We start from the raw sequence: 12,092 nt of genomic DNA, 5'->3' as shown, positions 1-12,092 counted from the left end.
ACCTAAGGGAATCTGCCGCCTGAATTTTGATGTTAGCATCCTGACCACTAAGTTGTGCTCTTTTCTGAACATTTTTGTGGGATAGGTAAATTTGGGGACTGAAGTCACTGAATATTTTGAAAGGTGTTCAATTTCGGACGTTTTACTGTACGCATTCAAAATAAACATTTGATGTAGGACAATTGCAAAGGTTAAAAATAATCTTTTGTATACCAAAAACGGTTGTTCTTCTCTCCCCATTTAGGCTGTCAATATTTTAGTAAAAAGTTTAACAACCTGCAAAAGCCAATTAGTGTCAAATGCAATTCATGCAGAGTGCCAAGGCAAGGAAAGAAGCTCTAGACAGATCCAGTCTTGCATAATTGCATACAATGACAAAAATGGATAAGAGTAGTAGTGAAAAGTGTCCATCAGATGACAAATAAAAAATTTAGAGTGGTCCAAATCTTGCGTAACACATCTTTTGAAAATAATAGTAATTTGTGAGGGAAGAAAATGTCTATACATCAGGGTGGGATTATATTGAAATAGTTATTGTGTGACAGTCTGTTGTAATTTAAGGATGAAGATATTATAAGAGTTAATGCAATGAAAACAAAACAAAAATCTGCAACATGTTCAAATGCAAGTTTCAAATTAGAACATGTAGTTGCACAAATATGCAAACCATATGATAACTAGAGATTTGGCTGTGATTGCAATGGTAAAAAAAAGGTTTTCCTGGATATTAACTGTATTGCCAATGCCTAATGAATAATTCTTAGCTCAACGAAAATAGAGTGATGGGGCCTAAATTATTTGCTATTTCACAAGATTCATATTACTTTCACTTCATTTATTATTGTATATTTTATTTTACTGTTGATTGAATATACATGTGTATATCCATCCCTCCATCCATTATCTGCACCTCTTCTTTTCAGTAGGGTCGCGGGAGTGCAAGAGCACATCCCAGCTGTCTTCGAGTAGTGGACACCCTGAACCATTTGCCAGTCAGTGTCAAGGCACAGAGACGGACAACTCGCTCATTCACACCTAGGGACAATTTTGACTGGCCAATTAACCTAAAATTCATGTTTTACATACACACGCACACACGCATGCACGCACACACGCACATATACACACGAATGGGTTGTTTCTATACGGATAAAAAGCACACCTTTTTTAAAGTCATCCAGTCACATTAGGTCATTGACATTATTGTGCAGGTGAAAGTGGTGGGTCAGTGGTAAATCTTAACTAATGAGGCGAACGCAGAATTCGAATGTATAAAAAAAATAGCTTAAAATCTGGCATGTAAAATGGTAAATGAAATTAATTTATATAGTGTTTGGACAAAACAATGTAGTGCCCAAAACACTTTGAATGTCTCCTAGTCATTCATTCTTGCCCACACATTAAAAGGTGGTTGACCGCTGTCATGCAAGGCGCTGGCTTAGCAGTGGGAGGCAATTGGCTGCTGCCATGGCTGAGGATCGATCCCACAACCCACAAGTCATGTGAGAGGCACTACCAGGAGCCACACTACATGGTTGTAATGACTACAAATAATCAAGTAATAATTCATTATCCTCCATTCAGTCCCAATTCTTAGAGTGTCATCAATTACTCTAATCATAAATTTAATAACTATGAATCTGCTTCACCCAGTCATATGTACGATTGAGATAGTATATTCAGTACCCATTTAAGTATTTATTCAACTAGCCCATAAACTGGTAAACTGTCTTTTTTTATAACAATTTGTTAATTTGGCCAGCACCAGTAAGAGCACATCATTTAATGAAATGTATTCACTGGTATGATGTTTAAATAATGACCTGCTTCACACGTGGCCTCCCTGGGGAAAACTTCCTTTTGGTAATGGCAGGCTTCCCCATTCCAATCTTCGGGGTAAGTGGTATAAGGGGAACAGTGGGTATTACATTGCTGTGGTCTCCAAACATCTGTGGTGGGTCTTTGGGAGTTATCCCTCTGGCAACAGGAACGGAGTGGGAAGGAGCAGCAACCATCTCTGTCAACTGCTCTACAGTTGTCCTGGGAGCTTTTAACCCCATAGACAGACTGTGAAAAGAAAGATGTGACATCTCTGGTGTTGTGTCGTGTTCCTCCAACGAAGCAGAGGCTGAGTTTTGACATAAATTCCCCTCCGGCTTGTCCTTAAGGTCTTTAGGAGTACTTTTCGAAAAAGGAACCATGGCTACATCCATAGACGGGGTCTGAGATAGTGGGGCTTCTGATAGTTGATTCTTGAGAGGTACTACTACAGTACTTGGTTCTTTGGTGGTTGAGAAGATGGCCTTAACATCCTTTGTGCTGGGGCTGACCGTACCACACTCGGGGGAGGTCTCTGTAGTTGCTGGCTTGGTTAGTAAAGCAGTTTCCTGTGTCTGTTGTGCCTCAGTTAGACGTTCTGGGCTCAGAATTACTGAAACCACTGGAGTGTCTGCAGATATAACCTGGGTTCCTGCTGCTGGCTTAATTTCTGAAAAGTTAAGCATGTGGTTATTATAGAATAATAATTTTACAAAGAATTCAACATACAAGAAACAAACCTTGTTTGAATTCTGTGGATCTGTACACCTCAATTTTAATCTCTGGTCCCAACGAAGTGTCTGGAAAGAAAAAGGGTAAAAATTGGAATTAGAAGTCCAAAAAAAAGGAAAAAAAATGAGAAAATTATGAAATTATGTTAACAATTTTACACCAAAAAGGTTGCTGTGGGGAGAGACCCCTTGGTAAACAAGTGAACAATCATTGTTGCAAAGTTGGTAATCTGCTGACAATTTTTTTGTGACGTTATCTACCATGAGTATAATGAAATAAAATGAGACAAATAATAATTCTATAACCCATAAAGGAATGGACAAAAATAGTGTGATCCATTTTCAGTGTTCTCGTTAGAACAAGAAACCCAGTGGAAAGCAACCAGAATGCCAATGACATGTTGCAATGTCTGTACTTTATTGACACCGTACGAGCTATTTTTCTGTTATTAATTCATCGCTGTGAGAGGTCACCCAGCATCCACCCCAAAGAAAAATCAGGCTTCTACTTCCTAAATCGTGTGTCAACATACTACGTGTACTGTATCTCTAACGCGCTAGGAATTTCAACGTTTTTATTGTTTAATATCTCGTGCATCCATTCAATATGGGTGGAGGAAAGTGTTAAGAAAAGGTAAACCGTTTCTTTTGAAATGAAAGTGGAATAAGCAAGATTGAGGCAGTTGAGAAAATGGTTGATCGCTTTTTTTGCCCACTTTTTACCACGGAGGAGGAAGTAGCCCAACTCTTGAAGCCAATCTTCCACAAGTTAAACTTCAATTTATGTATTTTTATAGAGCATATTATTTTATTAAATGTTAATTTTTTTTAGAACAAAAACAATACAGGTTACTTATACAAGCCTTAAACATACTTATATAAACCTTAAACATACAAAATATAGCACTGAAGCAACTTACAAACAAATTCAACTTATGAACGATCATCTCGTTCGTAAGTAGGGCAGCGTCTGTATTCTTACCCAATGCAACAACAGTTGCAGCCCAGTCATCTTGGAAGGGTAATTACAACTTGTGTGGTCGCTTCTTACGATTTTTTATTTTCCCCGATGTGGAGGTTTGGAGTGTTTCTTTGCCCGCATGTCAGTTTCAAATCAGTTGATATTGTAATTGTGGCCTGTGCGTTCGTTTGAGACACTTAGTGAATAAGGGCAATACAAATAAATGTGACGTGACTTGACTTAAAAGCCAATGTTGGTCACGCAAACTTTGAAGCATGGCAGATAAACGTAAGCCCCCAGAACACCAGGGGTTTCCAACCTAATGCCCGCAGGCACCATATAGTCCCATTGCCACTGATCCTGTAAATATTTCATAAGTCTTTGTGATTTTTTTTGTAAACTTGATTCCTAACCGGCATAGTGTTCAGTGGTTGGATGAGCCTATTTTAACCTCTAATATGACAATCCAGTAATAACATAGTAACAACATAGTAATTACATGTCATTTTATAAATGCATATCAAACTGGTAACCCTTCCCGCTAGTCAGTAACAAAGAAAGTAGCTCTAAGCTTAAAAAAATGCTGGCGACCACTGCAGGCTTTGGAAACGTTGCCATTATACTTCAGGTATGAGGAAGAACATGACTATTTTACAACATCACAATAACATCAACTGGGTCGTGGTGTGCTTTTTAGAACACTGAACACACAGTGACATTTTGTTGTCGCAATGTTAAAAGCACATGTCCCAAACTATGCCATTAAAGTTGGAAGCATGTGAAGTATTACTAAAAAGGGTAGAGACGGAGTAAAATCCCATAGCAAAAAAAGTAATTAAGCATAGGGCTAAGACAAAGACATTGTCTTATTGAATAAAATGTCGGAGTGAGAACTTGTCCAAATTCCGGACTATAAGCCGCTACTTTTTTCCCAAATGTTCAGCCCTACGGCTTATTCAGTGAAGCGGCCAATTTATGACATTTTTCTAACGGTAAGATTTAGACCGGTGGAATAAGTGCGCCGAGGTAGACTGCATCCTCATAGTTTATGTTCGAATTGTACGTATGACAAAGGTTCTTTCCTATAATGAGGAACACACCCGTGATGGCGACAGTTATAAGGAGAAGGATGAGGACAGTTTACCGTGAATTTCGCAATTGCGGTACAGCTTTTTTTAACAGCTACGCTTCATGCGTAACGGGCGTGTTAGGAGTAGCGTGGTGGTACCTTTCACAGGCACGGTTTGGGATGAAAGTTGTATTATTATTATTAAAACTTTGAAAACTCTCTTGGTGTTCCGTCTTTCTTTGTAAATATGTGTAACCGTGTATAATATGTATTTGCAACTGTAAATTTTTGTAATGTATTTATTTTAGAGACTTATTGTGATATGTTTTCTACCGTCGAATCAAAAAGAAGGGGCGGAGCAAACGCGGGCTGACGGGAAGTGGGGTGAAGCTGAGTTAAATCTGTTTGTTGTTGCAGCGGACAATAGTGGATATTTATTTTACCCACCCTTAACTTTGGAAATATACATTTTTTTCATTGGATTACTTTTAACGGGACCCAGACTTTAAAGGTCTGCACTAAATTGTAACTACCGGTATCATTTTCCGTTCATGTTGCCGACTGCGGTAATTGCATTGTGTACTATATCTGTAGTCACGATTTCGGCACCTAAAGTCAGATTCGGAATAAACTTGTGAAGTGTTACATGTTTCAATGTGGGCTCATGCGGCCTATATAGAGGTGCGGCTTGTGTAAGGACAAAATCAGTAAAGCCTGTAAAACGTGGTGCGCTCTATACTCCAGATTTTACGGTACATAACTTTTCCTTGGGCTTGTATAAAGGGTCTTTGAACTCAGCTGGGCATTGTTAACACATACTTAAATAGAGAAATGCTATACGTTAAACTTTCTAAGGACAACTAAAAGAATGCACCCCACCCTAATAGAGTGATTGTGCCACTGAGGAGGTATTAATTTATAAAATTATTTAGAAGACATTAAAATGTCCCTAATTTATATGAATAAAATATATACTTTAAATATTCTTCATAAATGCGTAAAATTTAACAGTTTTTTTTAAGTGTTATTTGCTATAATAGGCGTCAACTTTAAAATTGCAGGGCTAAAATGTCATTTTTTTGCAAGGCTTTTAAAAGTTTGTCTGGCTTTGATTTTTTCTCGCGCCTGCAAAATGAATAATCATGGATGTAGGAATTTAAAAGCTACTCCTTCAGCCTACTCTTTTTGGGCTCATGACAATATATTGTATCATTGTATATTACAGCTGTCACTGTCTTGTACTACGGACAGACTGAAGAGATCTTTTCTTCCTCATGCCATGAGGCCCTTTAACTCTATGAGGCAGAGTAAAAGCCCACATTAAACCACACCCCCCTACATTGCATATTACCGAATTTTATTGCAATATGTATTCTGTGTAGCACTATTTAGATATACTATGTAACACTCTACAGTGGGCATTTGCACGTCACACTGGGTGTTTGTATATTGTATTCTTTTTGCTTTATTATTGTGTTGTTCTCAGCTCAGGGATGCTGCTGGAAATGTGAATTTCCCTTCGGGGATGAATAAAGTATCTATCTATCTATCTATCTATCTATCTATCTACAGATGAAATGCAGTTTTTTTATGTGATGTCGCTTTTGTGCTATGCCCAAATAAAACTTCACAATCAAAAAAGTGACCAATTATCAGGTATATTTGTTTGCTATCAGGCTGATAACTGCAGTCATATCTTGCCATTACTGGTTTGATAACAATCTGCCCAATAATTGTTGTGTATCCTTTGTCTTAACGTACACTTAAATACACAGTGTGTGCATAACCTGCTTAATAACACAGTTCCAAAGTTAGTAACGATGAACTTATTGTTATACCAATTAACAGGTGCAGGGAAATAAGCATGATCAAATACATCTTTAAAAATAAAACAAAGAACAGATACAGGAAATAAAAAGAAATTTGGACAAATATACCATTGAAAAAACAGGATAAGTGTGTTGTGTTTACGGCCCCTCCTTTTTTTTCTGGTAACATTTGTCTTTGGTTGATGGATTCCGTATCAAGTTATTATTACCAGCCTGGTATGAATAGAAGTACTCAGGAAAGCCCGATTCAAAGAAATGCCCTGCCAGACAGCCACTGAGTACACACAGTTTAGTCTTTACCGGGCCGCCCACCATTTCCATCCACAATTTCCCATGTCACACTGATCCTGACACCAGCATCCATGCACCTGCGATGCATCACTGCCAAGGAAGGGAGTAACCATGACAACCAACATCCATAGGCCTGTTGCTCTGGACTTGTGACTGTGCAGCTTGCAGGTGCTCATCCGGTGCTCATGCCAAAGAGTCATTTAGGAGATGGCCCTCCAAGTCTCTTTGGTGTTTAGCTATTGACCGAGCCAAACACACACCCTCATTCATATTAATGCCTAGCAGGCCCCACTTCCTACAGTGAATGAGAAGATGTCGCGATAAATACACGGCTTTGATTAACACAGGAAAGCCTAAGAGTAAGTCTGGACAGAAACGGCATCACTTCTTATAGAGGGCTCTTATTTACTAATTAAGGTCATGGTATGCAAAAATAAATGCATGTAAATAGATACAAAATGTGTCTGAAATACACGTCGACACTGATTATGACCACTGATGTTCCAGATAGAGTAAAGTGTGCACATAGTGCAGTCAGTCATGAACAGGCAAGCATTCTCCACCGTGGCAGGTTTGCAGACAGATATCTTAGTTAGAATGCGGCCTAAATTTTTCTTTCCAGTAGAGTCTAGACCAGGGTTCTCCAACGTGATCCCCGTGAGTACCAGGTAGCCCCCGTTTGCACACATGGGTAGCACACGGACAGGCCAAAAATAGCTCACCAGTGATGGGTCATTGCTATTTTCCAGTAAATCTTATATCCAACCGACACGGTGATTCAGTGGTTTACTTAACTTCTATTGATTACAACCTAGTAATAAGACAGTAACAATATAGTAATAGCAGATATATATCAAGACTGTTGCCCTTCGCGCCAATCAGTAACAAAAAGTAGCTCTAAGCTTTAAAAATGTTGGTGACCCCTTGTCTAGACAGTGGGGGCTGTACCAACCAGATGCCCAGCACAAATATCTATTACTTATGTGGCATTCATTGCAAATGGGGTTTTTCAACAACAATTCAAATTCATGTAAATCTCTGAAAGGGAGATTTCGTGTTTGGTGTGTTTGTAGCATAAGGGTGTGTGTTAGCATAGCATCTAATTACCCTGTAGAGGATATTGAGCATGAAAATCTGCGTAACATTCTCAGCGGTCTTAAATTTGAAATAGATTGCTACCAGCTTCACAGGTAAACACAGAGCTTGATTAGGACTTTTTATGGCTACTACACATTTCCCTTTGTTTATTTATTTATTGTTTTTTAGAAAAAATATTTCATGTATTCTTCAGGATATTCAATACGTTTCGAGACTCTGGACGCAGGTTAAAATATACGAGGTGCCAAAAATATAAAAAAGAAATCCACATCGCAGCCTTTAAGAACATGCTAAGTACAAAGGTGATTGTCAAGCCAAAAAAGGCATTGTTGACAGATGCCAGTGCTAGGAACGTAAAAACTAGCACGAAAACCTTTTTGCAAACCGGAAAATGCAAATATTATGACTGTGTCTTAAGCCAAACACAGAACGTTTTTTAGGCAGTCAAACAAATCAGAATTACACCATCACAAATTGTGGGGGAACAAAAAGGATGCCACTCTAGGGCGGCATTAGCTCAGGAGCTAGAGCGCTTGTCTTGGGATCAAGGGTTCGCAGGTTCGATTCCCGGCTCCTCCGTGTTATATATCGAAGTGTCCTTGGGCAAGAGACTGAATCCCTAATGCCCCCAATAAGCAGGTTGGCGCCTTGCATGGCTGCACGGCCGCTAATGGCGTGTGAATGTGTGAATGGGGAAGTGTGAAGCAAATTGTAAAGCGCTTTGGGAAGTCTTCATTGACTTAAAAAGCGCAATATAAATGCACATAATTTAAATGCACACCATTAGACCAATAGCAGGACAGAAACAGTCAAAAGTGACTCTTTTTGGAGTTTGAAATTAAAACAAAATTTAAACCGTTTCAAAATTAAGTTCATCAAATGCTTTTATCTATTGGTAAAAGATTACAGGAACTGTCCTGTTTTCTATCTACCGTAAATTTCGAACTATAATCCACAAGTTTTTTCCCATGATTTCAACCTTGCACCTTTATGCAACGGTGCAGCTAATTTGTGCTTTTTTTTCTAACTGCCGTCAGCGGCGCCCGAGCAGGAAAGATAAGAGTGAGGCAATAGGAATGTGTCAAGGAAGACGCAAGCTGAATATAACTTCGTACTTTGTGCATGAATAAAACTAGCATGAACAGGCCCTCATCGTGGAAAAGGTGTAAATCGAAAGGGGAGTGCTAACTGCCATATTGGCAATAATTTTACGAGTCTATTTATCTGTAAACGGAAATAATGTGGTATAATGAACGGATTCCAAGAAGCAACGTGCAATGAAGAAGAAATGTTTAAGGCGGATTTCCATTTATATGTTGGCATTTACGTGTTTTCGTTAAATATTTTTAACGGTTGGATTCTATGGATTGTCCTTAACGTAACAAAGCCATCTTGGCGGACATTCAATGGAGATGAAGACGACCAGGGGACATAATGGTGAGTTACGCCAGCTTTATGGTTTTGGGGTATCTCGTTTTAGACTGATCTGATGAGTATATTTTGAAATTGTCATCATATCTTGAATCCCAAGAGTTTAATTTTTCTAAGGGTATGTAGCATGACGTATTTCATTTACTGGTGACATTGTACAAACACGTATGTTTATCAAAAGTCAGACGGCCTGCCGTTAAGTACCGTATTGTGTTGCAACTCTTCTTTGTACTGTCTTTTTTTGTAAATATCTCAAGTTTCAAAGTGGGCACATGCAGCTTATAGTCAGGTGCGGCTTATATATGTACAAAATGTTTTTGGTTTTTTTTTTCCTTTAAAAATGTACTGGGTGCAGCTTATAAGCATGTGTGCTCTATCGTCTGAATTTTACAGGTATTTATTTTTGAATGCGTTGTTTCAAGACAGCAGGGCAACAAGCTGGGTGGTCAGCACGCAACGCCACAGTGTAGAGGTCTAGGGTTTAATTCCAGCTACAGCAGTCTTCCCTTGTGGAGTTTGCATGTTCTCCCCCATGATTGTGTAAGTTTCCTCCAAGCAGTCAGTTTTCCTCCCACATTCCAAAAACATGCATGTCAGATTAATTGGTCGGTCGCAATTGTCCCCAGGTATGAATGAACGAGCTAGTGGTCTGTCTCTGTGTATCCTGTCCACAGCCCGAAGATTGCTGAGATGGGCTCCAGCACCCCCGTGACCCTAGTCATTATAAGTGGCGCAGATAATGGATGGATGGATGGATGGTTCGGATCACAATTATAACCCACATTTCATAAAAATAAAAAAGGGAAATTTAAAGATAGTTTGAGATTGGAAACGTTTTGCCAAAAAGGACCTACCATGATCTTGGCCAGACATAGCTGGATTCTCCGCCATGACAGCATCCTCAACATTTTCCGGATCAGAGGACGACAGAGCAGCGTGTAATTCCGGTTTGGACTCATTGTGCATTTCGGGATTTGGCTGAATGCCAGATTCTAGGTCCATGTGCTTTTGAGCAAGCTTTAAGCCAGTTTCAGAGTCTATGTGCATTGAAGATGTCTGAGGGCAAAGCTCCGGGCCAGTACCCATATCCTCTGCAAGAAGCACCCGCACTCCAGTGGGAGACTTGCAGTTGAAGCAAACAAAGTCCTCTCTGGGTTGGATTTCTGCATGGCTAGAGTTCTGACGCTCACAATCAAGGTGAAGCCATCTGGGGAAAAAACGTTTTGTTAAAAAGTCTTTACAGGTAATCCACTGTGGTATGACACAAAGACTTACTATACCTAAATGTCTGACTTGAGGCATCTATAGGCTCATTACTTTTAGGAAACCAAAATGTGTGGATATTTGAAACATTTTCCAAAAAGTGTTTTGATAACACATTAAAGCCCATATTTCAGTGATGAGGCCAATGCTTGCAAAGATGTGTGCACAAAGTGAATGTAGTGCTTTTGAAATGGTCATTCAGCCTTCAGTAGATGGGGTAATACCAGTTTGGTTGATATTCAGATTGAGTTGCAACATATTTTGACAAAGCCCTTAGCCATGCTTATCATTCCAGCTATCTGGCCTTTTTTCACATTTGCAAATAGTGTTTCTATAAGAATATAAAATATGTTTTGAATGCCATGGCGGTGGCCTGGCAAAGCCACACACCATAAAGTTTCAAGACAGGGACTTAAGAACACATATTTGAAAAGCCAAGCGATTCCAAGCATCCATTGTATCTTTAGCATCCGTCTAGGGGAGTAGCTTTACTTTGCTGCACTAAAATGGTAAAATAGTGACGTAAAAAGAAGTTATGCTTAGGAAAACATGTATTCTTAATTAATTTATGAAACTTAATCCAAGAGTTAATCTGCAAAAACCACCTCAAAAGTAGCATAAGTCTTTGCACACACGTTTTTTAAATGAAGACCAGTGCAATGCACGGATAATATTAAAAGGTTTAATGTTGCTTAAGGATGGTAAATGATGTCAAATACAAGTCATATGAATGGCAAATGGGAGGTTCAGCAGCGATTGATGCATACAAATACAACAACAAAAAAACGTACCTTTTACAAGTGTGGCAGAAAAGCAGATCTTTTTGATGCTCAGGATCCAAGATGCAGGCACATATAGGACAGCTTTTAGCAGGATCTTGGTTTTGGACACAATTCTCACACAGCAGGCTTGTATGGTGCCATTGTCCGCTGGTTCGCGTTCCGCACTGGATGCATACCCTGCAGTTCTACCAGGGCAAAACACAATTTTGTAATATTGCCCCTTTGTTTTTACCATTTTAGAATGTGATGCTTTTGTTTTAATGGCTTTGCTTAGATGCACAAGACCATTTGCCCAGCAACGTGCAAGTGACATTTATTTTCTTTTTTAATCTTCTCAGATATCCTGATAAAAATTAAGCTTCTTCCAAATTGTTATTTAAATCTGATAAGTAAATGATATATGCCAATGGAAAAACGGAATGAGTACACTTCATCAATAGAAACCTGAAGTCAGAACAATGTAGACTAGTAGAGTATACAGACTTATGTGTACAAATACATAAGAATTTCCTTTGGGTGGCCCTTTCCCCCTCCCCAAAATAATAGCATATGGTTGATAATGCCATCATTGGTACCTCTACATGTTTTGTCATTTCAGAAACAAGTGTCTCTAGAAAATACAATTCATTGACAGCCTTGGGATCCAAAGTGTAATTCCAAATTTAGAATGAACTTTCTCCTACCTTACATCTCCACCCATTAGTGGGAAGAGCATCCATGACAGGTTGCAGACAGAATGTATGGTAGCCTTTGTCACACATGTCACACACAAGCATTTTGTCGTCCTCTCCTGGATTCCTGCATGATGTAGGTTTATAA

At 39.0% G+C, this 12,092-nt stretch overlaps 1 protein-coding gene across 1 annotated transcript in view; it reads right to left on the bottom strand.

Moving 5' to 3' along the window:
• The window catches only part of kmt2cb (lysine (K)-specific methyltransferase 2Cb), an 81,916-nt gene that overhangs the window by 42,529 nt on the left and 27,295 nt on the right, over nt 1-12,092 (bottom strand). The window contains exons 10-14 of the mRNA XM_088338008.1: nt 11,957-12,071; nt 11,283-11,458; nt 10,083-10,435; nt 2,559-2,618; nt 1,824-2,488 (exon numbers count right to left, since the gene is read on the bottom strand). Coding sequence (XP_088194134.1) covers nt 1,824-2,488; nt 2,559-2,618; nt 10,083-10,435; nt 11,283-11,458; nt 11,957-12,071 — 1,369 coding nt within the window. The remainder of the gene's footprint in view (nt 1-1,823; nt 2,489-2,558; nt 2,619-10,082; nt 10,436-11,282; nt 11,459-11,956; nt 12,072-12,092) is intronic.

This window comes from Urocampus carinirostris, chromosome 1, assembly GCF_059441175.1.
Source record: "Urocampus carinirostris isolate Australia breed hairy pipefish chromosome 1, RoL_Ucar_1.0, whole genome shotgun sequence".
Taxonomy (NCBI): domain Eukaryota; kingdom Metazoa; phylum Chordata; class Actinopteri; order Syngnathiformes; family Syngnathidae; genus Urocampus; species Urocampus carinirostris.
This window is presented reverse-complemented; position numbering and strand designations above follow the sequence as displayed.